This window comes from Orycteropus afer, unplaced genomic scaffold (genome assembly GCF_000298275.1).
Source record: "Orycteropus afer afer isolate SDZICR_OR568_19922 unplaced genomic scaffold, OryAfe1.0 scaffold00013, whole genome shotgun sequence".
In the NCBI taxonomy this organism is placed as follows: Eukaryota; Metazoa; Chordata; class Mammalia; order Tubulidentata; family Orycteropodidae; genus Orycteropus; species Orycteropus afer.
This window is the reverse complement of record NW_006921600.1, coordinates 4039130-4065659: the sequence shown is the minus strand read 5'-3', so window position 1 is coordinate 4065659 and position 26530 is coordinate 4039130. Positions and strand designations below refer to the sequence as shown.

Sequence of the window (26530 nt, the reverse complement as noted above, 5' to 3'; positions counted from 1 at the left end):
AGCCCAAAGAGGGGTTGCTTTGAGTCAGATCCGATTTGACGGTAGTGAGTTTGGTTTTTTGGTTTATAGTTATGTGAGTTTATTTCTGGGCTCTCAATTCTATTTGATAGATCTATGTGTCTGTTGTTTTTATTACTCTATCTGTATAGCATTTTAAATCAGGAACTGTGAGTCCTTCTACTTTTTTCTTCTCTTTCACTCTTCATATGTTCAAGGCCTCTTGCTATTTCTCATAAAGTTGAGGTTTGGCTCTTCTATTTAGATATTCAAAAAAGGCTGTTGGAATTTTGATAATGAATGCATTAAATCTAAAGGTCATTTGAGAAGTACTGATATCTGAGCAATATTAAGTCTTCCAATCCATGAATATAGAACATCTTTCCATTTATTTAGGTCATCTTTCATCTCTTTTAGCAGTATTTTATTCATTGCATAAGTCCTTAATGTCTTGGCTAGATTTATTCCTAGGTATTTTATTCTCTTAGATGCTGTTGTAAATGGAATTGTTTCCCTTTAAGATTTCTCATTATAGGTGTATAGAAACCCATTTTCTCTTTTTCACCTTGTGCCCTGCAACTTTGCCACACTCCTCCACTAGCTCTAGAGGTTTTCTTGTGGAGTCTTTGGGGATTTTCTGTATATAAGATGACATCAGCCATGAATAGAAATAAGTTTACTTCTTTTCTAATCTGAATGCTTTTATTAATTTTTCTTGTCTTGGTGATATGGCTAACACTTCTAATACAATATTGAACAGAAGTGGCAAAAGTAGGTATTCTTGTCTTGTTCCCAATTTCAGAGGGAAAGTTTTAAGTCTTTCTCCATTAAGTATAATCCTGATTGTTGGCTTTTCATATATACTCTGAATTTTATTGAGGAATTTCCCTTCTGTTCCTATCTTCTTTAGGGTTTTCATGAAGAAAGGGTGTTGAATTTTATCAAATGTTTTTCGGCATCCATAGAGATGAACATGTGCTAGTTTTCCTTTGTTCTTTTGATGTGGTACTTTACAACCTTATTTGAGTTCACAAAGCAAGTCTTGAAAAATTTAAGAAAACTGAAATCATATAGACTATTTTTTTCTGACAAGAGAGTTAAGCTAAAAATCAATAAAAGGAAAAAAAAAAACTAGATAATATACAAATATATGGAAGTTAAACAGCATACCGTTAAACTACCAAGGGGTCAAGGCAGAAACACAAATTTCTTAGATCCAAATGAAAACAAAAGCAAAATATACAAAACTTATGGGATGCAACAAAGTCAGTATTCAGAAGGGAACTTGTAGCAATAAATGCCTGCATAGAAAAAAGAAGAAATATCTCAAATTAAGAGCTTAACTCGACAAATTCAGGAACTAGAAAGTGAAGATCAAACTAAGCCTAAACCTACCAGAAGATAACAAAAAAATAGAAATAAAATTAGAAATATATAAAATTGAGAACTATAGGGAGAATCAATAAAACTAGAAGTTGGTTTTTTGAAAGGATCAATAAAATTGGCAAATCTTTAGTACACTGACAAAAAAAAAAAAAAAAGAAGAAAAGAAAAGATTTAGTTAACCAGAACAATAAATGAAACAGGGGATATTACAATTGATCCAATAGAATAAACAGAATTATGACAGAATATATGAACAACAGTAGGTGACAAACTAGATGACTTAGATGAAATCAATATATTCTTAGAAGCACACAACCTACCTAAACTGATTCAAGAGGAACTAGAAAGTCTCAACAGACTCGCAACAAGTAAAGAGATCAAATCAGTAATCAAAAACCTTCCAATAAAAAAAAAGTCCTGGACAAGAAGGCTTCTGCTGGGGAATTCTACCAAACATTCAGAAAATTGACACTAATACTGTGTAAACCCTGCCAAAAGATAGAAAAGGAAGGAATATTCCGTAATTGATTCTATCAAGCAAACATAACCAAAATACCAAAACCAGACAAAGACATTAATAGAGAAGAAAACTATTCTTTTATGAATATAGATATAAAAATCCTCAACAAAATACTAGCGAACAGAATGCAACAGCATAGTAAAAGAGTCATATATCATGACCAAATGGGATTTATTCTAGGAATGTAGGGTTGTTTCAACATTATAAAATTAAAATTAATATATTTTTAGTTCTTTTTGTAAAATAATGTAGGTTATTGAAGACTCTGCACATAATACCAAAAACAAATTTGAAAGTCAAAGTTACTTACATCCCACTCATAGAGATTTATACTATTAACATTCTGAATAACATTTTGTCATATATCCTTCTAGAGTATTAAATAATGATCCCTTTCTTCCCTGTATATTTGTTTCCATAGATATTTGATCAATGTTTATTGATTCATCAATAACCAATGACCTTCTTAAGAAAGTGGTATGTATGTTTGAATGCATAATGCAGAAATCTCTAGCTTTAATAGGAAACTAGAACTCTGTTTATAAGTGATTTCAGAAATAGCACCAATAAAAAAGTCTTGAATCACATGGTTCTTTATTTTTAATCTGAAATTTGCAGTGCTGTATACAATAGCACTGCAAATTTCAGATTAAAAATAAAGAACCATGTGATTCAAGACTTTTTGTATTGGTGCTATTTCTGAAATCACTTATAAATCTCTGGTAGCATAGTGGCTAAGGCACTTGACTGCTAACCAGAAGGCTGGCGGTTCAAGCCCACCAGCCACTCCTGGGAAGGAAGGTTGGGCAATTCTACTTCCGTAGTGATACTGCCTCAGAAACCCAAGGAGGGGTCGCTATGAGTCGGGGCCGACTCGACGGCAAATAACAACAACAACAACAATTGTAGTATATTACCATAATGACATTAGTGACACCTCATTCCCACGTATTTGCTACCACAACTCCCTTAGGGTATATGCCCAATTTAGAGCATTGAAATAAACCTACATCTGGAAAATAATGTTCTAAAAGGAATTTATACTTATCGATTGATATGAATGCAATTAAAAACAGCACAAGGTGTTTCTATTTAAAAATCAGCCTAAACAAATCAGATTACCTCACTGATAAACATACATGAAGTTACAGTAAAAGGTATTCATTTGGTCCATTGGTTAATTTCCTAGGGGCAGCAAAGGCAATACTTTCAGGAACAGAAAGTTATTATTGACAAAATATTTTACTAGAGTGTTATTTGAGTTAGTGATGAAACCCAAGGATAAAGCTTTGTTGTAGCCAATACTCATGCTGTTGCTTCCTGGGTGCAAAGACAGGGAGTTAAGTTAAGATGAACCATACAAAGAAAGAAAAAAGACATCTTGAACTGCCGTAAGCTTTCATTTGATACGTCAGTGTTTGAGTTAGTGCCTGTTCCAAAGCAGAGGCAGCAGCCCTGGCATTGCATGAATGCACCTTTAATTCAACTCACAGTAATCTCTTGCACAATTACTTCATCTGTATGAAACCATCTTGGATATAGACAAAAGTATGGAGGACAGTGACTTAATTTTTTATTAAAAAAAAGAGCGAGAGAGAGAAAATGATTTATAATAAGTCCACAGGAACATTCTGTACCTATCTCTTTTCTGATTAGAGAGGTGGCATGGAGCCTGGCTCATTAGGCAGAAGTAATGAGCCAGTCTACATGCCATTTCTAATTAGAGAAAAGATACAGTAAGTACAACTGTACCTATAAATTGATAGAATAAAGATAAAAATTATTTTAAAATACCCTTTTCCTTCTCTAGCTCTCAGATGCACAGAACTTAAAGAAGAAAATTATAATAAAAACGAAAAAAAATTTTGAAATAAATCTTTTTTTTCAAATATGTGTTTTCTAATCAAGAATCAAATTTATTTTACTTGATTTGAAAACAAATAACACCTTCAGTCCTTTTAAATCATTAATTCAACATTTAATATATTGAAACATAATAGAAGAAAGTCATTTCAACCCCACAGTGCATAGTAGACAAATTTATGGCACTATTGAATACTTGAGCAACATTAGGTGAAATAAAACACTTTTAGAAGTACTAATGGGGATTAAATATTGAAATAAGACTCACAAGATTTAATGTGTTATTTAAAAATTCTGCATGCAGAGTACTTTATAAAATTCTTCAATATACTAATTACACAAACCAAGTTTCTAAATGTATAGATTCTTTAAAATATTGCTTCTTCACATCATTTTAATTTGATCTAAGAGTATACACAAATTAAAGTAATATAGCATTTTGTACACATGTCCTCTTTTGATCCCTACAATAATCCTATGAAAAGACAGTCTTATTCCTCTTATATAATGGTAATAAAAAAATTATGTTCAAAGAGGTTAATTATAGCTGCCACTTACTGGACATTTTCTATGTGACAAGTAATGTGTTCTGTTGTTGTTGTTGTTTGCCATCGAGTCGGCCCCGACTCATAGCGACCCCTCCTTGGGTTTCCGAGGCAGTATCACTACAGAAGTAGGATTGCCCAACCTTCCTGTGTTCCAGCTACACATTATTTCATACAGTCCCTATAAAACCCATTGTTGTCGGGTTGATTGCAACTCCTAGCAAGCCTATGTTACAGAGTAAAACTGTCCCCAAGGATTTCCAAGGCTGTAATCTTTACAAAAAGGTGTGGTAGTGGTAGTGTAGTGGATAAGACATTTGGCTGCTAACCAGTCAGCAATTCAAACCTACTAGTTGCTCCGTGGGAGGATGATGATTCAATCTATTTCCATAAAGATTTACAGCCTTGGAAATGCAATGAGGGTCACTATGAGTCAAACAGACTTAATGGCAGTAGGTTTAGTTTGGTTTGGAATCTTCACAGAAGCATATTGCCACCTCTGTCTCCTACAGAGTGCCTGTGGGTTCAAACCACTGATCTTTGGGTTAGGAGCCAAGCACTTAACTACTGTAGTACCAAGACTCTGTATTAATAAGTATAAAAGTGCAAAGTATGTACCATCTCCATGATGCAGTATTTCTAATAAAGTCAAGAGCTCTAACAAAAAGTTAGAGATTGTTAGATTTAAAAAAAAGGAAGCCAGCTATATGCTGCTTAGAAACTTCCAATATAAAGAAATAAGTAAGTTGAACATAAAAGGAGGCAAAAATATGCAAACAGTGAGTGTGAGAAAGTTTATATTAGTCTACATTAAGATTGTTGTTGTTATGTGCCGTTGAGTTGGATCCAACTCATAGCGACCCCTCCTTGGATTTCCCAGGCAGTATCACTATGGAAGTAGATTGTACAACCTTTCTTCTGAGGAGTGGCTGGTGGATTTGAACCACCAGCCTTCTGGTTAGCAGTCAACTGCCTTAGGCACTACTCTACCAGATTAGACAAAGTAAATTTCAAAATAGTATTACTAGATATCAGGAGTGGCATTTCACATTGATAAGTGTCAATTCATCAAAAGGACATAAGAATCCTGAATATGTATGTATCTAATAATATAGCTGCAAAACCTATGAAGCAAGACTGATAAACTGAAGGAATACTTGATAAATTCTACATTATAGTTGAAGTATTTGGGAGACAATTAGAAACAAATTTGTGAGTATATAGATTATTTAAGACATCTTCAATCAAATTTTCCTAATTGATATTTATAGAACATTGTGCTAAACAACTGTAGAACATACATGATTTTTAAATACACATGCAAGATTTACTAAAATAGACCATATATAAATCAAGGACTTGCAAATGGTTTCTGTAAAGGACCCAACAGCATGTATTTTGGTATTCTTAGGCTTTAGAGTCTCCGTTTCAACTACTCAACTCAGGTGTTGTAGCATAAAAACAGCCATATACAACACATAAATAAACAATCACAGCTGGATTCCAATAAAACTTTATTTATAAAAATCAGGTCAAAAGTCACAGGCCAGATTTGGCCATTAGGCTGTAGTGTGTTGCCCTTATTCTATATCATTAAAAATGATTAAACCTAAAAACTCCAATGCTGTCTAGTCAATTCCAATTCATAGCAACCCTACAGAACAGAGTAAAGCCTCTCCATATGGTTTCCAAGTCTGTAATCTTTAAGAAAGCAGACTGTCATATCCCTCTGGTGGGTTTGAACTACTGATTTTTCTGTTAGCAGCCAAGGGCTTAACCAGTGCACTACCAGAGCACCTTCCAAAAATTATTGAAGTCATTATTTAAAAAAGTATGCAAGATGGCTTTATAGATGAATTATTTCCATTATTTAATAAGGAAATAATGTTAATTTTATACAAACTTTGTCAGAGAATAGAAAAAGAGAAAACATTTTCCAACCTGTCTTATATAACCTTAATTATTTTGATAGCAAACTTGAACAAGGACATTGTACTGTAGAATAATCTCTCTATGACCACACAACATTTATTCTGGAAATTCAGAGTAGGTTTAACATTCAGAAAATAAATCAAAGTAACTCATGATTCTAACAGAAAAATGAGAAAAACCATATGATAATCTCAAAAAACAGAAATAAAATATCTAAACAAAATTAAATATCTGATCATGACAAAAATATTCAACAAAGTAGGAATAGAAAGGAACTTACTCATCTGAAAAAGTTTCTTGAAAACTACCTGGAACAAACATCATATTTAACAGTAAGTAATTGACACTTTCACCCTGATTATGGGACCAAGATGAGGTGGTCCACTCTCACCTTTCATAATTAACTTTGTTCTAGAGATTTTTGCCAGTGATAAGAGCTGCTCCCATCCCAAAACTATTAAGTGAAATAAAGGGTATAAGGATTTGGGTGCTTTTACATGTCATTAAATCTTTGTTACTCCTTTCACCTAATTCCCTTCTCCTTGAATATGGATCATCATAGTGACACATTTCTAACAATAGAATGTGGTATAAGTGATATTGTGTGATATCACAGATGAGATTAAGGAATGGTAGTAACAGTTTCCATGGGCTCTCTTTCAGGACACTCACCTGGAGAGCCATGAACTGATCTGTAAGTAATCTGGCTGCTCTGAAACCACCACACTGGAGAGACCAAGAGAGATTACACAGAAATAGAAGAAAAGAAGGCTGAAGAAAGTCCAGATGTTCAAGGGCCCATCTATCCAAGCTTTCTGTTGAGTTTTCCCAGCTGAAGTGCAGGCATATGAGCATTCAGATGATTCCAGCCCATGGCCTTTAAGCAAATTCCAATGGCCCTAAGCAGAGATGAGTCAACCAAGCTCTGCTGATCCTGCCTTTAATGCAGATTTGTGTGTATAATAAATATTATTCCCTTAAACCACTAAGTTTTAGAGAATGGTTTGAGAAACAGTAATGGGTAACTTAAACCCAAAGTAAGAGATAACTAGAACAAAAACGTAAGGAGATAATAAAACTGTTATTGTTAACAAATGACAGGAGTATCTAACTATTTGATATATTGCATATTAAATATGTAATATGCAAGAACACTGCATTAAAAAATTGTCAACACTTCGGTAAGATGGCAGAATAGGCAGACAAGCTCCACAGACCCTCTTTAACAAAGAAAAGAAAAACCAATTGACAGAGATACAGAAGGTCATCCTGGAGCCCTGAGCTTTGAAAGGAACTATATAGAAGTGGATTAGGCACCAACTAGTGGAAAAACCTGAACAAAAACAGTGAAGATGGAGATGGTTGGAGCAGTGGACTGTTAGCTACTTTGACAGGACTGACAGACTGAATATTTCCAAGTGGTGTTGGGACCTGAAAATTGACCTAAAGATCAGCCCTGGTCACCCAGGGCTGCAGGGACGACTGTGCTAGTGGCCTATGACTAGGAAGGGAAACAGCAAGGAGGGAGACAACCTGACCTGTGGACTTTCCACTGTACAGAGGGCACAGCCATTTGATTGTTTACAAGTGCTGGCCATTTTTGATATTTAAAGTGACTGAGGGCATAGACATTTTGAAAGTTTACAAGCAGCAGCCATTTTGAATATTTAAAGTGACCAAGGGTGCACCCATTTTGAATGTTTACAAACAACAGCTATTTTGGATTTTAAAGTGACAGCATTCTAATTCAGATTACAGTGACCTAAGACTAGACTCTGTTTGCCAAGGATAGCAGCAGGGACATATGGACGGCAGACAATGGGAAAGGAGACAGGAGGTGAGTGTATACGTGCTGCCAACAACCAAACAGAGGAGCACATCACAGTACCCTGCTTATGTAGATACCATCCAAACAAAACAAAGAAAATGAAAATCACAGGGAAGTCACTCCAACATACAATCACCAATTAAATATAAACACAAAAATGTCACAATGCCTCAGAGACAACATAGTATCACCGTCCACACAAAGAAGAAACATAAATGAGAAGCTAGGGGTGATACAGACCCAAAACACATCCCTGAGAAAGCAGCAGCATTGGAACTCCCTGATAAGGAATTCAAAAGAATTATATTTAGGTATCTTCAACAAATTGAGAAACAGCTCAAGGAAAACACTGACAAAATTGAGGAAAACACACAGAAAACCCTAGAACAATTTCAAAAGACAATATAAGAACAAAATGACAAAATAAATGAAAAATTAGAAATAATACAAAATCTACAGACAGAAATCGAGAAGATAAATACTAAATTTTCAGAATGAGATGACATTGAATGGGTAAAGGAGTAGAATCTAATCAATGGAAGACAGAATTAGTGAGATAGAAGGCAAATACCTCAATATTTCTTTGGAAAGGGAACAATCAGAAAAAAGATCAAAACAAAATGAAGAAAGCCTAAGGGTCATGTGGGATACCATCAAAAGGAATAACCTACATGTTATCAGAATTCCAGAACAAAAAGAGTCAAAACCACAGGAAAAATTGTTGAAGATTTGTTGGAAGAGAATTTTCCTGGTGTGATGAAAGATGAGAATATATCCATTCAAGAAATTGGATGAACCCTAAATAGAATAGACCCTAAAAGAAAATCACCAAGACATATCTTCATTAAATGCACCAAAACCAAAGACAAAGAAAGAATCCTAAAAGCAGCATGGGAAAAACAAAAAGTTACCTACAAAGGGCAATAAATAAAACTAAGCTCGGATTTCTCGGCAGAAGTCATGCAGGTAAGAAGACAATGGGATGGTATATATATAAAACTCTGAAAGAGAAAAATTTCCAGCAATGAATTACATACCCAGCAAAATGGTCCCTCAAATAGGATGGTGAAATTAGGGCATTTCTAGATAAACAGAAATTAAGAGAATTTGTTAAACCAGACCAACCTTACAAGAGATGCTAAAGTGGGTCCTTTGGACAGAAAATCAACAATAGCAAACAACAACTGACCATTAACACACATGATGACATAACCCAGAAACCAAACCAGTTATAGAAGTATCCAAAAAAAGTAACCCAACAAGATTGTAAACAGGGAACCAGAGTCATCAATTGACAATTAAGACAACTATAAACCAAAAAGAGGGGAAAAAAAAGAAAACTGTGTAGTAACAGAACTTCTAAATGGTAGGGAAGTCAAGACAACTACAAGACAGAACAGACTGTTCTAAACTTGGGAAGAAATTGCAAATCACAGGGTAACCTCAAAGAAAAATGATAAAACTTCACATCAAAATAAAAAAGAGGACCAGTACAAATATTTAGCAAACACTAAAACAATAGCAACGAAGGAAGTGATAACTCGATTCATAAACAAAATGAGCTCAGCATGGAAAATTATATGGAACAAAGAAATCAACATTATAAAAAGCACATAACAAAATGACAGCAGCAAATTCATAGTTGTTGATAATTATATATCTAACAATGGATTTATCTCTAAAATTTATAGAAAATTCCAACACCTCAACAACAAAAAGATTAATAATCCAATTAAAAAATGGACAGAAGACATGAATGGACACTTCATCAAAGAGGATATTCAGGCGGCCAGCAAATACATGAAGAAATGCTTATGATCATTATCCATGAGAGAAATTCAACTCAACACAACGAGATATCATCTCACCCCAGCACTAATGGCAAAGTTCAACAAGACAGAAAATGGTGGATGCTGGTGAGGATGTAGAGAGATTGGGACTCTCATACACTGCTGGTGGGACTGTAAAATGATTCAACCTCTGTGGAACACAGTATGACGATTCCTTAAAAAGCTGGAATTAGAAACATCATGTGACCCAGTAATCCCATTACTAGGTATATATCTGAAAGAAATGAGAGCCAGGACAAGAACAGATATATGAACACCCATGTTCATCACAGCACTATTTACAATAGGAAAAAGATGGAAACAACCTACGTGCCCATCAACAGAAGAATGGATAACCAAACTGTGGTATATACACACAATGGAATACTATGCAGCCCTAAATAATAATGTAGAGTCTGCAAAGTACCACATAACATGGATGAACTTGGAGGACATTATGCTAAGTGAAAGAAGTCAATCACAAGATGGACAAATATAGTATGAGTTCATTACTGTAAAAAGTCATGGAAAGGTTTATATATGGAAGGGAACTTTCTTTGTTGGCCATTGGGGTGGGAGGGGAGGGGACACTGCAAAAAAATGCATTGACACATGTCACTTTAGTTTTGTGTATTTCACTGTACATAAATTATATTTCAATAAATGCATTTAAAAAAATTAAAAAGAAGTTATGAGCTAAAACAAAAAAAACTTATCAACAAAGATATCATTATAAATGTAACAAATATGAGTGAGACCTCTTTATAGTAAAAGAACACTATTGGCAGAAATTGAGGATGATCTAAAAAATAAAAGGATATGTTATTATATTCATGGATTGGAAAACTCCAATATCGTTTAGATGTGAATGCAACCAAAATTGACTTAATGATTTATATCTCAGCAGAATATTTGTGAAAAGTAAAAAACTGTTTTAAAATTCATACAATAGACAAAATAATTTTTTCAAAAAATTGGAGAACCTAGACTGCCAGATATGAAGACTTTTATAAAGCTACAGTTATTAAAATATATCTATTGAACCAAATATAGACAAACACACCACTGGAACAAAACAGAGTCCAATAACAGACTCATTTTCACATACATATATATAGGTAACTTACGAAAAGTTGTCACCACAGAGTAGTGAAGAAATGATCTTGTTAAAAAAAAGTTTCTAAGTCAATTATATATTTAGATGACCAATAAGCATATGAAAAGCTTTTTAATATTATTAATCATCAGAGAAATGCATCACACAGCTACAAGAATGGCAACTAACAACAGCAACAATAACAAATAGAAATACTAAGTGTTGTTAAGAATGTAGAATAACATGAATTTTCAAATATTGCTGATTGGAACACTTCCTATAACTAAAGATATAACTACTCACAACATGGATAAATCTCACAGGCATAGCTTCAAGCCATAGAATCCAAACACAAAAGAGTCCCGACTGTATGATTTCATTTGCATAAGCATTCACAAAAAGTCAATACTAGTCCATGGCAACAGAGATCGGAACAATGTTTATCTTTAGAGTGGGTGTGGTGGTTATGTTTGTGTGCCAACTTGGCTAGGCCTGGTTGAGTGGCTAGGCAACTGGATGTAGTATTCCCCATGATGAGACTGGTAATCAACTCCATGATGGAATCTACTATGAGCAGCTGAGTAGCTGCCTTTGGGTATGTGGTCTGCCTCCTGTATATAAGGAGAAGTTTTGAGAATGGTCTCTAGCCTATGGCACGCTTAGACCCTGCATGTAGCCATGTCATTGCTCAGCAGCCTGCAATGCTCTGCCGACCTAAGGACTTACAATGGACTTAAGTTAAAGCCCTGCCGTGTGGTTTGGTAACATCAGGACTGTGCCTTTTTACTTGTCAACGTTGGGGCTTCTCAGCCTCAGCAGCTAGCAGCTACCTGAGTGAAGAAATGCCTCTTGTTCCAGTGGGCCAGGAGCAGGAGGCAGAGCTGGACCCAAAGGTTAAGGGGCTTTCACTCAGCCCCTAGAGCTTGGCATTTTGAACTTGGACTTAAAGCCTTCAAATTGTAAGTATAAATTCCTGTTTGTTAAGGCCATTTCACTTGTGGTATATTCCTGTTAGAGCTGCACCAGGTAACCAGAACAGTGGGTGTTCACTAAGAAAGAGTCATTGAGGTGTTGGGAATGTCCTATAGCTTTTTCTGGGTGATGTTGTTGTTATATGCCGTAGAGTTGGCCCTGACTCATAGCAACCCCTCCTTGAGTTTCCGAGGCAGTATCACTATGATTACCCAACCTTCCCTCTGAGGAGTGGCTGGTGGGTTTGAACCCCCAGGCTTCTGGTTAGCAGTCAAGTGCCTTAGGCACTATGCTACCAGAGCTCCTACTCTGGATGATGTTGTTGTTATGTGCCATTGAGTAGGCCCCGACTCATAGCGACCCCTCCTTGGATTTCTGAGGCGGTATCACTACAGAAATAGAGTGCACAACCTTCCTTCCAAGGAGCGGCTGGTGGGTTTGAACCCTCAGCCTTCTGGTTAGCAGTCAAGTGCCTTAGGCACTATGCTATCAGAGCTCCTACTCTGGATGATGTTGTTGTTGTTGCTATGTGCCATCGAGTCACCCCCGACTCATAGTGACCCCTCCTTGGGTTTCAGAGGCGGTATCACTATGGAAGTAGATTGCCCAACCTTCCTTCTGAGGATGATTGCTACACATAAAAAAAAAAAAAACCTCACTACCATCGAGTCCATTCTGACTCATAGCAAACTCAATTGGGTTTCCAAGGCTATGAATCTTACAGAAGTAGATTGTCTCATCTTCCTCCCACAAAGCAGCTAGTGGGTTTGAACTGCTAACTTTCTTGTTAACAATCTTATCCAGGCCACCAGAGCTCCTTGATAGTTACACAAGTGTTTACATATATAAAAATTCTTCAAGCTGTACTCTTAATATTTATAAACTATGTTTTGTTCATGTTTTGCCATGATTTAGAAACTTTTAATAATATTTTAAATTTCAATAACACAAGTTAACAGGCCATCAAAAAACTTGAGAAAATATGTGCAACATATGTGATTAAAATTATTAATATTCTTAATATCAATGAGCTTTTATAAATAAATAAGAAGAAATAGAGTATGAATACTAACACACAAAATGAATAGGGAATTCACACATGAAATGCAAATGATGGAGACGTGAAAAGCTCTTTGAGATGCTTAATTTTATGTGTCAACTTGGATAGACTATAGTACCAGTATTTTTTGTCAAATGCTAGTGTAGATATTGCTGTGAGATATTTACATGTGATTAGCATTTAAATCTGTTGGCCTTAAGTAAAGCAGATAAATTACTCTCCATAATGTAGGTGAGCCTCCATACTATAAATACATATCCTGCCAGAATTTGTGTCCGTCGTTTATCATCTGACCTACTGATTTGGGAAAGAAAAAACAAGATAGTTGGAATTTCTAGTCTGTCACCCAAAATAGGGATTTTGGACTTGCCAACCCCCATAATCGCATGAATCTATTTCTCAAAATCAATCAATCACTCTCTTTCTTGATATATAAACATATATCCCCCTGGGTGGCAGAAACAGTTTGCACTCCATTACAAAAGTTAGGATGGAAACCCACCCAGTATCTCCACAGAAGAAAGCCCTGGCAATCTGCCTCCATAAAGATTACAGCCAAGAAAACTCTATGGAACTCCCTTCTGTAACAACATGGACTCACCATGAGTGAGTGGGAATCAACTTGACACAACAGTTTATCTATATGTATGTCTATTTTACTGGCTGTTTCTCTAGTGCATCCCAACTTTACATACTCACTAACAGCCACACAATTCTGAGAGCATCCTACAATATTTTCACTTAGCAAAGAGGCAAGGGTGGAAAAAAAATAGATAATTTGTAAGGTTGTTGTTGTTGTTATGTGCCGTCAAGTCAGACCTGACTCATAGCGACCCCTCCGTGGGTTTCTGAGACAGTATACTACGGAAGTAGATTGCCCCATCTTCCTTCTGAGGAGTGGCTGGTAGGTAATTTGTAAGGTTAGTGAGTGTTTAAGTAAACAAGTACTGGCCTATATTTTTTATAAGGCTATAAATTTTCACAACCTTCCTGGAGTTAATCTGTTACTATGCATTAGGATAATCTTTCTAATATGTATTAAAATATAAAATATCTATATACTTCAACCCAGCTAATCAACTTCTATGGATTTATATTAGGAAAATGATTATCAATTATCAGTAATAGCACTATATTTTTCAAAAAAGGAGCACTGGTGGTGTAGTTGTTAAGTGCTCAGTGGCAATCTGCTTCAGTAAAGATTTACACCCTTGGAAACCCTGTGGGGCATACCACTCTGTCCTACAGGGTCGCTGTGACTCTTATGATCAGAAGAATCACCTGGGGATCTTGTTAAAATGTAGATTCTTATTCAGTACATCTGGGGTGGAAATGCAAATTCTCAGCACGGGTTCAAAGCAGAATGAACGGGTCCAAAGCCCTGTTTTCAAGAAAATTCCAGCTCAAGTTTGGTTCTTTTGGGGGTATAGTGATTATCTTCTGACATAATATGCCCCGTTACGTTGGGAAAATATTAACACCATAGATTCAGTTTAGTACATGTTTGAACATTATTTCTTAGTTTCTATCTAGTACATTTGCTGTTGTTTGTTGTAATGTGCCGTTGATTAATAGCCTCTACATTAAAATCCAAATAAGAGAGAATACAGTCCATTACATATTGTTCTTGCTTTAAAAATTGCTTGTGATAAAGAAGTTTTTATTTTAATGTTTTCCTGGATATTTTAAAATATTGTTTGATAGTATTTTTAGGAAACCATGTAATTGGGTAAAGAAAATAATATAATGAGGTAAGAATCTCACCATTTAAACTCTGTCCTATTCGCAGAGTACCAGAAGCAAAATTGGTAATTGCACCATTCAGAGTTCTTGCATCAAAAGCTGTATTATCTTCTTCCAAACCATTGATGAAGAAACTGACTTTTGTCTGATCCACCTATAAGAAATAATCATCATTATCATTTTAAGTGCACAAACTCATTTTATACCATGTCTGAGCTATCTTTTTCGAATTAATCTCCTACTTCTCCACTTTCTTCATTGGGGAAAGTGGAACGATGTACTTTATTTTAATGGATCAATGATATATCTGTGTTTTTCTAATCATGGAATACCAGATCTACAGAAACTGAAGAAATTTTCCCCAAGAGACAATAGAAACAGGGCCTTCCACTAGAGCCAGTGCCTTGAATTTGGGCTTTTAGCCTCCCAAATGGTGAGAAAGTAAATTTTGTTCTTTAAATCCATCTGCTCATGGTATTTCTGTTATAGCAGCACTAAGCAGCTAAGACAGATGGTATCTACCAGGGTATTCACAGGTATATACAATTGTTTGTCCCATACACTTAACAGCTTACATTGCTACGAATTCATAAGTGTTTTAGGTTATACCATTTCTAAATCTCATTAAATTTGTTATAGCCAGATTGAGAAATACATACAATGGGAAGAAATACCTAACGGCAGATGTATCAAAAATGTATGTATTACACATGGTTATAACTCAATTTAAGTTTCTAGTACAAGATATTTATAATATTTACTTTATGAGGTGTTGGTATCCAGTTAGTAAATCTTCAGCTATACTCACCTGAAACTGATTTATAGAATGAAAGTTTTATGTAGAATAACTAAGAAATTTGCCAAGTCTCTTATAGGATAATCAATTGAGCAATCTGACAGCTATCTACACCAGGAGTTATCAAACTTTTTCTGTAAATGCCCAGAGAATAAATATCTTTTCTTTAGGGGCAAAACAGTTTAACTTTGCAGGCCAAATGATCTCTGTTACAACTACTCAGTTCTGCTCTTACACTGCAAAAACACCCATGTTGTTGTTGTTGTTGTTACATGCCACCGAGTCAGACCTGATTTATAGCGAACCCTCCTCGGGTTTCCGAGGTGGTATCACTACGGAAGTAGATTGCCCAGTCTTCCTTCCAAGGAGTGGCTGGTGGGTTTGAACCACCAGCCTTCTGGTTAGCAGTCAAGTGCCTTAGGCACTACGCTACCAGAGCTCCTAAAACACCCCTAGATAATACTTAAAGAAATGGGCATGCTTGTGTTCCAGTAAAACATTATTTTAAAAACAGGCAGCCAACCAAATCTGACCTGTGGGTCTTATTTTGAAGACCCATGAATTGCACCATAAAAAGTTACCGAATTTTTGTTTGTAGGATGTGATCTCTAAATAGCAAATATAATTCGGTCAATATGTGTAAAGTACTTCACTCAAGATATATATACAAATTCTTCCAAGATGGCATATATTTCTGAATAAACTGATAGCTGTTTGGACATCACCTTTAGTCTCTACAAATAGTCCCTCTGCTCAAGTGCTTTTAAAGGAAATGTAAAAGGATGATTGGCATTCTAATTAGTAAAGGTGCTGAAATGGCAAACAAAAGACTTTGTAGAGAAAGAGTAAAGTAATGTCTTATAATTGAAAGGTTTAATGCTAAACATTTTAATGGAAAAAAATCAAATCATAGCATTTAAAATGCTTTTTCTACTTAAAAATCCTTTCAGTAATTGGTGAAGATAAATATATATTTTCAAATACCTTTAAGTCATTATGCAAATGATTGTCTTAAGAACACCTTTCAATAAGCCCTCTCCCCCTTCTCTGCCCTCCCAAAAATTTAAAAAAAAAAAAGTCTGGAAGTTAACATTATAATTACTTCTTGTTGTTGTTGTTGTTATGTGCTGTGGAGTCAGCCCCGACTCATTAATTCTTCAAAAAGTTATCCATGTGGCTTTTCTCCATTATAATCAACCTGCTTTCATTTTAACTATGTTCTTTCTTAAGTCTACCAGCCCAAGGCTACATTTTATTTAATTTTAAAACAAAGCTTTAACAAACACAAAATCACACACCAACTCCTCATGGGCCTGGATATATATACCTCTTGGCTCAATAGTAGGGCTGCATTTTTTTTTTTTTTTTTTGCATCCCATTTTTTACAGCCTGTTACTGTCATTTGGTGTTTGACTGTTATCATTATAAAAGATACAGGCTTTTCTACTTTGTTATTTGTAGCATTATCTCATGTTTTACAACATCTTTGCGCAACATGCAGGCACATGAAATATAACTAGTGAAAAGTTCTCGGTGGTATTAATGCATAAAAAAGAATGTGGTTCCATCTCTACTGTCTTTACCCAGCCAAAAGCTGATGAACAGCCAATTTTCCTTTATCACATTAGCACAGCCATGAGGGAAACACATTTGTTCTAGTCAGCTACACTAAAGATACTATTACCAATCTAACATATACATGTTTTATATCAGCAGTATTCTCAGAGCATGAGAGAACCAACAATATATTAACACTAGCATGACAGTTTATTTAAGAAAAGAAAATTGTCTCTGTAGAGGGACAGAAGTTAGAAATGTATGGCTAAAGCTCAGTGTCACTGGTCTAATAAAGGTAATAATTCTTAGGCTTTCTTTATAGCAGGTAACACTCCTGTGACAATTTTGTCATATCATTCAAATAAAAATGTTGTCTTTTACAAGTTTAAGTGCACCTTTATTTTGAGTCAGATAGAAAGCATGTTTTTGATTTTCTGTATTCACTGTATTATATCTGTAGTCAAGAGTTCAAGACCTTTTATTTTTTTATCAACTCATCACCTATTTACTTAGTAGAAGGATTCTGTGTCACTTGTGAATTCCAGAAGGATGTTTTCACTTTGTTGGTACTTAAAAAATGATTAATGATGATCCTAAGTCACTCTATTCCATTGTCCCCTCCCCTACCAACAACCTTTGTATAAATAAGAATAAATCTTCTTCGGTTTCCTATACCATGTTTTATATTCCAAGATTCTCTAAACTATTTTACAATTCTGATCTGGGGCCCCATCACACTGAAATTGTAAAGACTCAGGTGGCTTTCTGCAATAGCTCATTCTGATGATACCCTTGCCAGTTATTTAGGGGGATAGGAAAATATACAATGGAATTTGTGAAAAGAAAGCCTCCTGGTAAAGTAAACTTCCCACCAACTCATCCTCTGCCCCTGAGAATTAGAGGTGCTGCAACATGTTCATTGGTGTAGCTGGAATGAATGAAATGACAAAACCAGTAGCAGTTGTAGAAAAGTCTTGAAATCCCTTCATCAAAAAGATGTTGGAAAGAAAATAAGGGGGAGAGGGTCATCCTCAAGACTTTCATATTTCATTCTAACCTTTTGTTATTATTATTGTTTAATTGGGGAGCTCTAGTGGCATAGTAGGAGCTCTGGTAGCATAGTGGCTAAGGCACTTGACTGCTCACCAGAAGGCTGGCGGTTCAAACCCACCAGCCACTCCTCGGAAGGAAGGTTGGGCATTCCTACTTCCGTAGTGATACTGCCTCGGAAACCCAAGGAGGGGTCGCTATGAGTCGGGGCCGACTCGATGGCAAACAACAACAACAACAACAACAGTGGCATAGTGCCTAACGTATTGGACTGCTAACCAGAAGGCTGGCGGTTCAAACCCACCAGCCACTCCTCAGAAGGAAGACTGGGCAATCTACTTCCATGAAGATATCACCTCAGAAACACAAGGAGGGGTAACTCTGAATAGGAAATGACTCGATGGCAGTGAGTTATTTTGTGTGCGTGTGTGAGAGAGAGAGAGAAAGAGAGAGAGAGAGATAAGTTGTACTGGTCCTTTTGTAGTGATAGAGTGTATTAGATTAAAAAATAAAAAGAATTCCTGACATCCTCCCATGCTTGATTTAAAAAATAATTACCATTGAGTAGATTCCAACTCAAGATGACTCGATGTGTGTTCCATAGAGTTTTCAATGGATGATTTTTCAGATGTAGATTTAAAGCTTTTCTTCTGAATTGTTTCTAGGTGGATTTGAACCTTCAACCTTTCTGTTAGCAGCAGATTACGGTAACTATTTGTACACCCCAGGGTCTCCCCTGGGTGATAAGTGGGGAGTATAATTCAAAAGACCAGATTGTAACACAATTTCTGAGCAACTTCCAAGGAGAAAATATAATCAAGTCCACTTTGACAGAGTGTAGTGATTTCTTACAATCACTTGTTCCACTGAAATGCCAAATCTTTTTTGTTATCTTGCTCCTGTTGGCTACCAACAACCAAAATAAACTACTGATTCAGGATAGGATACAAATAAGAGTAACTGTGCTGACTTCTTCCCTAGAGAAATGGTTTTGCCATTACCTACATCCTTCCAGTTTAAGTTTATTTTAATTTAAGCATCAGCCTAGTACCCACAGTGACACCAAAAGAAGAAAGTCATGATACTTTCTCTCAAGGAGCTTGTATGTATGAAAACTATGGAATAATTTTAATACACTGGATAAAAACCAAACCAAACTCACTGTTATCGAGTCGATTCTGGCTCATAGTGACCCCTCCTTGGGTTTCCAAGGCAGTATCTCTAAGGAAGTAGATTGCCCAACCTTCCTTCCAAGGAGCAGCTGGTGAGTTTGAACCACCAACCTTTTGGTTAGCAGTCAAATGCCTTAGGCACTATGCCACCAGAGCTCCCAAATACACTAGACAGTGTAAAAAAACAAGCAGAAAAAATCTACTGCCATTGAGTGGATTCTGACTCATAGTAACTCTCTAGGACAAAGTAGAACTGCCCCATAGAGTTTCCAAGCTATAAATCTTTAAAGAAGCAGATTGTCTCATCTTTCCCCCACAGAGTAACTAGTGGGTTCGAACTGCCAACCTTTTGGTTAGCAGGCCAGTGCTTTAACCACAGTGCCACTAGAGTACCTTAGATAGTGTTAGGATGACAATAAATGATAATAAGTGTTATTAACTTAAGTACTGGATCATAACACAGTTAATGAAGTGATATCTTTTGCAAGACGTTTCCCTGCAAAGTCATATATATATATATATATATATATACCTCCAAAATCAAACTTACCGATTCCAACTCACAGCCACCCCTATAGGGCTCCCAAGGTTGTAATTTTTTATGGAAGTAGACTGCCTCATCTTTCTTCCCTGAAGTGGCTGGTGGCTTCAAACAATGACCTTTTGGTTAGCAGCCAAATGCATTACCCACTGCACCACAGAGCTCTATGTATATCCATTATTATGTGTGTTACATGACATATCTTTGTATATTCTCTATGAGAATCTCCCTCCCATAATCAGTTTAGAATCTCACATAAACAGCAGTTTCAGGTAAAAATGGACCTCAATTTTAAGCAAAGGCATTTTTAAACTATTTTTAATAACATGTTTTAACAAATTTAACTGACTTATAGATATTTCTTAAACTCAAATTCAACCTCAAAAAATGGTGGTAAACAATACAAATATAAAGAACATCATTTTAGATGCTAAGGAACTCAAGCAAAAATGAAAATCATTGTGATGTGAATCTGAAGGCAACACATTATGGAAGAGAAAAGTCTTGGATTTTAGATTAAAGAGGATTTTCATAAAAGATTCCACTATTCTATCAATATATTATAAGCATAAGTAAGACAATTCATTCTGAAGATTCATATCACATGTATGTTGTAATACACCTATCTGAGCCTGAGAACATGTAGAATATCCCCCTACAGCTTACCATACCAAACCTAATGTGCTCTGAAGTTTCCTCAATCACCCTATCCAATTTTATTTCTAAGCAGTCATCAACAACCAACCTCCAGTCTCACTGGTGAGCTCTCCTCATTGTATAGTGATGATAGAATCCTCAATCACATCTCCATATTTTGTTCAAGCTATTTTTGAAATGGTAACAATCTTGCTACTGGCTTTCATTTATCTTGATCTTTAGCATTTTTCCAAGCATCTATATCATAAATCCATTTCCAACTACTTCAGCATTATAGCAGTAATTTGCATTTATTGAGAAATTGGCTTATCAAGCATTGTTCTGAAATTTTATGCTCATTTATTCTTTTTATTCTTACCACATCTCAAGGCAGGATTTGGTATTTCATTTTAAACATAATGAAAGTGAATTTAAAAAAATGAGTAACATAGAAGATAGACTAGCTCTAGAAACTATTTTATCCACTCAGTTTTAATTAGCTAGTTACATCCATTAGCATTTAGATATACCCTTATTATTGGCCATCTAAGGAGCTCTGACAGCATAGTGCCTAAGGCACTGGACTCCTAACCAGAAGGCTGGAGGTTCAAACCTACCAGCCACTCCTCGGAAGGAAGATTGGGCAATCTACTTCCATAGTCATACTGCTTCGGAAACCCAAGGAGGGGGTCGCTATGAGTGAAAATTGACTCGACGGCAGTGAATTTAGTTTGGTTTGGTTATTGGCCATCTAATTCATCAAACCTATCCACTAAGTCTCTTATTTTATTGTATCCAGTGATGATTCAGGCTTTGTGTGAACACCTCCTACCACATGAAGGGTAACAGCCCCTGCATATTATACTCACTTAGCTTATGTTCAGCATTGTGCTGAACACTTGGACTGTGTCTATGCAGTTTTGTTATCCCTGTGTTACAGACGAAGACCTTGAATACTTGAATGTTGTTGTTGTTGTTGTTATGTGCTGTCAAGTCAAACCCGACTCATAGCGACCCCTCCTTGGGTTTCCGAGGCAGTTATCACTACGGAAGTAGGATTGCTCAACCTTCCTTCCGAGGAGTGGCTGGTGGGTTTGAACCGCCAGCCGTCTGGTTAGCAGGCAAGTGTCTTAGCCACTATGCTACCAGAGCTCCCAGAATACAGAATACTGCCCCTGCAGAACTGTGAAATTTTTCATCTTTAAACAGCTTTTACTATTATAAGTACCTGAGCTCAAAGATATTTCTTTATGACTTCCATTCTATAGGCCCCTGCTCTGAGTCTTGAGATCACAGAGCATATATCCAAACCTTCTTCTGTATAAGAGTTTACACAAATGAAAAGAAAGCTGTCATTCCACTAAATCTTCTTCAGTATAAATGTGGTTAGTTTTTGTAATGATCTATATATGACATAGTTTTAAGTCTCTTTTCTTAAAATGTGGCTCCAAAAATACTAGCATCTCAGAATGTGGTCTGAACTGTCAAGTTGGAATAGGAATGTCACCTTAGTACAACCCAAAGTTGCACACTAGATTTTTGGCAATGACATCGTGCAGCTAAAACTGATAAATTATGTTGAGCTGACTCTTCACTAAAATATTAAGTCTTTTTTTAAACCTACATAATGGCTAAATCACATCTCCCCCATCCTGAACACATGCAGTTAGTTTTGAGGACTCAAGGGCAAGAATTTGTATTTATCCATGTTATAGTTCATCTTGTTAGATTCAGCCCATTGCTCCAGGCTGTCAAAATCTTTTTGGATCCTATGTCTGTCATCCAACGTATTTACCATACCTCCAAGATTCATGTCATTGGCAAATTGGATGAGCATGCTCTAGTGCTGGGAACAAGCTCAATAAATACTAATAGATTGATTAATTGATATCCCAGAAATAAAATGAGCAACACAATCTACACTATACCACAAGTCTAAGCAATAAAGAAAAGGCACCATCTTTTAACAGATTAAATGTGTCATACTGGGATTCTTTGTGTACTTTGCAATGGTCGTGTTTACTAACATGGGTTCTTATGTGATTACAAATAAAGACTCTAGTCTATTAAACATTATCTATCTATTAAGCTATAGTAATGCAAATACAATGAAGTAAAGAGTTGAGCAATTATTCAGGCAAGATTTCTTTGGCAGAAGCTAATAACGTGGACTACACAGAACAATTTGGAATAGGTACGGGTACCCTCAACTAGTTTGATTTGCTGTGTAATTGCTTCAATTTCCATTTTCTTTTTCTATATAAAAGATGCTATGTGCTATGGAAAAATGACTTCATATGAAGATATGCTCCAAAAAGATTTTTCTTATCATTTATTTGTTTGTTTTTAATTTGCATTTGCCATGAGCTCATATATTCTATTTGACACTAGCCCCTACCACTCCACCCCTCTTGCACCTACACTTTTGTTTTTCCTCTCTGGGTAACTCAGACAAGCCAGGCCCTTGAAGTGATCTACAGTAAAAGCCTAAGTGCATTACATTTTCACCCTAGGTATAATCCTTTGGATTTGCTGTTCTCCCCTTGATATCTATTAACGCTCTCCACATCCTGCAGCCTCCCACTGACAAGCCTCCAATTTAATCAATCTCTAAAAACTTAACATCGGAATGCAAATAGTTTTCTTTGTCCTGTCTTGACTGGGTATGAAACTCTCCTGGCTACTTCTTCTCAGACTATTAAATTACTCTCTTTCTCTCTTTACTTCAAAGAAAGCTATTAATTTACACATATATGGGATGAGAAATCTGCCAATGGTCCGATTTACTGTTGATTTCTTAGGGAACAAGGACAGAGCCAGTCCTTTTCTGTAGAAACTGGCTAGGAACATATTATGCAAAAGTCCACATCTAAGAATGCTTTTGGTGCACAAATAATCACAGTAGTCTACACTCTTAATTATCTCAATAATCCTTGTTGCTTTTTTCTATTTCATCTGTAGAAAGCAGATAATTTCCAAAAGATAATTAGAATTAGCTTTAAAAACCTTTAGTATTTTATATCCCAATACTCAAGAAGAGGTCTTTCATTTGTTATAACTATATTTCCCTCTGTTTAAAAGTAAGTCAACTTCTTATTTGATCTTCCATGTTTGTAAAGAAAATAGTTTATCATACCCTTCACTAAAAGCCAACAAGTTATTTGCAAAAAGATCCCATTATTTGAATGTTTAACGAGCATGTATGATATGCTAAGTGTTACGCTACATAAAGGATGTCAAAATGAATAAAAACAGGCTTTCCTTCAAGAAATTTGCAATCTGTAATGAAAATAGGCATTTAAAAGTAATCTCAAGGCAAGGTGATAAACATAATAAAATAAATATGTATAAATTGCTTAGGGATGAGGAGAGAAACAGAAGAATCTTCCTAACATCTGCTCCTTCAAACACTTTCCCATTCCTCTCCTTCTCACTACAGAGGTATTCCTTGAATGAAATGTCTGTAGTTGCTTTGTCAAGTTTCTCTTTTTCTGCTCTTTCGGTAACTTATTTCAATTAGTCAGATTTGTTTTTATTACTATAAATATATACATCAGACAGAATAGTTGCAAGAACACTACAAAGAATTTTTTTTTCAGAATTGTATGAGATTAAGTTGTTCACATAACCAAAACCAAAACTCACTGCCAGTGACTCAATTCCAACTCAAGGTGACCCCCATTGGCTTTCCAAGGCTGAAAATCTTTGCAGAAGCAGATTGCCCCATCTTTCTTCTATGGAACAGCTGGTGGGTTTGAACTATTGACCTTTTGGTTAGCTGTCAAATGCCTTAACCATTGTACTACCAGAGTTCTGTAAAATGTTGACATAAAGTCCCATTATTTTAAATTATTTTAATGTGTATTTGCCACAAGAAATGAATTATTCTCCTAAATAACCACAATGTTGTTGTTAGGTGCTATCAAGTTGGTTCTGACTCATAGTGACCATATGTACCACTGAACAAAACACTGCTGGTTCTGCTCCATCCTCACAATCACTGCTATGTTTCAGCCCATTGTTGCGACCACTGTGTCAATCCATCTCCTTAAGGGTATTCCTCCTTTTTTCTTGACTTTCTACTTTAGCGGGTATAATGTCCTTCTCCAGGGACTGGTCCCTCCTATATGTGTCCAAAGTACATGAGGTGAAATCTTTTTATCTTCACTTCCAAGGAGCATTCTGGCTATACTTTTTTTCAAGATAGGTGTGTTCATTCTTCAGGCAGTCCACAGTGTATTCCAGATTCTTTCCCAATACCATAATTCAAAGGATCAATTCTTCTTCAGTCCTTCTTGTTCTTTGTGTAGCTTTTGCATGTATATGAAGTAATTGAAAATATCATGGCTTGGGTCAGGTGCACCTTAGTCCTCAAAGTGACATCTTTGTTTTTTAACATTTAAACAGGTTTTTTTATAGCAGATTTGCCCAGTAGAACATAACGTTTGATTTCTTGACTGCTATTTCCATGGGTGTTGATTGTGGATCCAAGCAAAATGAAATCCTTGACAACTTCAATCTTTTCTCCATTTATCACCATGTTGCTTATTGGTTTAGTTATGAGGATTGTTGTTTTCTTTATGTTGAAACATAAGTGCTTCAAGTCCTCTTAGATTTCAGTGAGCAAGGTTGTGTCATCTACATATCACAGGTTGTTCACGAGTCTTTCTTCAATCCTGATGTCATATTCTTCTTCATATACTTCAGCTTTTCAGATTATTTGCTCAATATACAGATAAATAACAATGGTGAAAGTATACCACCCTGATGTACACCTTTCCTGATTTTTAAGCCATGCTATATTCCCTTATTCTGTCCTAAACACTGTCTCCTGTTCTCTGTATGGGTTTCATATAAATGTTCTATAATTCCAATTATTTGCAATGTTATCCATAATTTCTTATGATCCACACACTCAAACGTCTCTGTGTAGTCAATAAAAAACAGGGAACTATCTTTCTGGTATTCTCTGCTTTCAACCAAGATCTGTATGACATCATCAAAGATATCCCTCGTTCCAGGTCCTCTTCTGAATCCAGACTGAATTTCTGGTAGTTCCCTGTAGATGGACTGCTGCAACCATTTTTGAACGTTTTTCACAATATAACAATGAAAATTAGGAAGTTAACATTGATGCTCAACTACTATCTAATCCTCAGGTGCCATTCACATTGGGCCGATTTTCCCAATAATGTCCCTTATAGGAAACAAATGCATTCCAGAATCACATGTTGCAGTTAGTTATTATGACTTTTAGGTCTCCTCTGATCTGGAACAGTTCTTTAATGTTTCTTTGGCTTTCATGGCCTTGACACTGTTGAAGACCACAGACTAGTCATTTTGCACATTGCTTCTCAATTTGGGTTTATCAAACTTTTCTTCAGAATTAGATTGAATGATGCTATGATCTTCCTACTGCATCTTATCACATGTTACATAATTTCCATTTGTCAGATTATTGATGATGTTAAGTTAAATGATTTGGATTAAATTGGTAACTGCTGGGCTTCTCACCAGTAAAAATAGAATTTTTCCCTCTGCAATTAATAAGTGCTTTGTAAACAGATACTGTGAGATTGTACAAATATCCTGTTCCTTATTAAACTTTTAATGTATGCATTTATTTATTTATTTACTCATGAATGCCTATTTTATTCAGTGAGATATAATCCATTATTATCCTTATGTACCTTGATACTCAAATTTTTCTATGTTTGAAGAATGAAAGGTCCATAAAGCTGGACTCTATGTCATTTTGACATATCCTTATAGTTCTTTGATTATTTCCTTGCTTCATGACAAAATATGTCTCAGGCTTATTTTATATATTCCCTGCTCCAGCCCTGGAATTTGCCACTTCTCCAAGGAACCTTGGCTCCTTTTACTTTAAAGATTTAGTGCTAAGTATACTCATGACATTTGGGTATTACTGCTCCCAGGCCCTCCCTCTCAGTAGAGAAAAGCAATACTTCTCAGTAGACAGAAGTAGTATTTGTATGTACATACA

The 26530-nt window shown here is 35.8% G+C and overlaps 1 protein-coding gene across 1 annotated transcript in view; it reads right to left on the bottom strand.

Moving 5' to 3' along the window:
- Window positions 1–26530, bottom strand: part of USH2A (usherin) — a 1482371-nt gene that overhangs the window by 1377052 nt on the left and 78789 nt on the right. The window contains exon 3 of the mRNA XM_007952540.1: window positions 14793–14925. Coding sequence (XP_007950731.1) covers window positions 14793–14925 — 133 coding nt within the window. The remainder of the gene's footprint in view (window positions 1–14792; window positions 14926–26530) is intronic.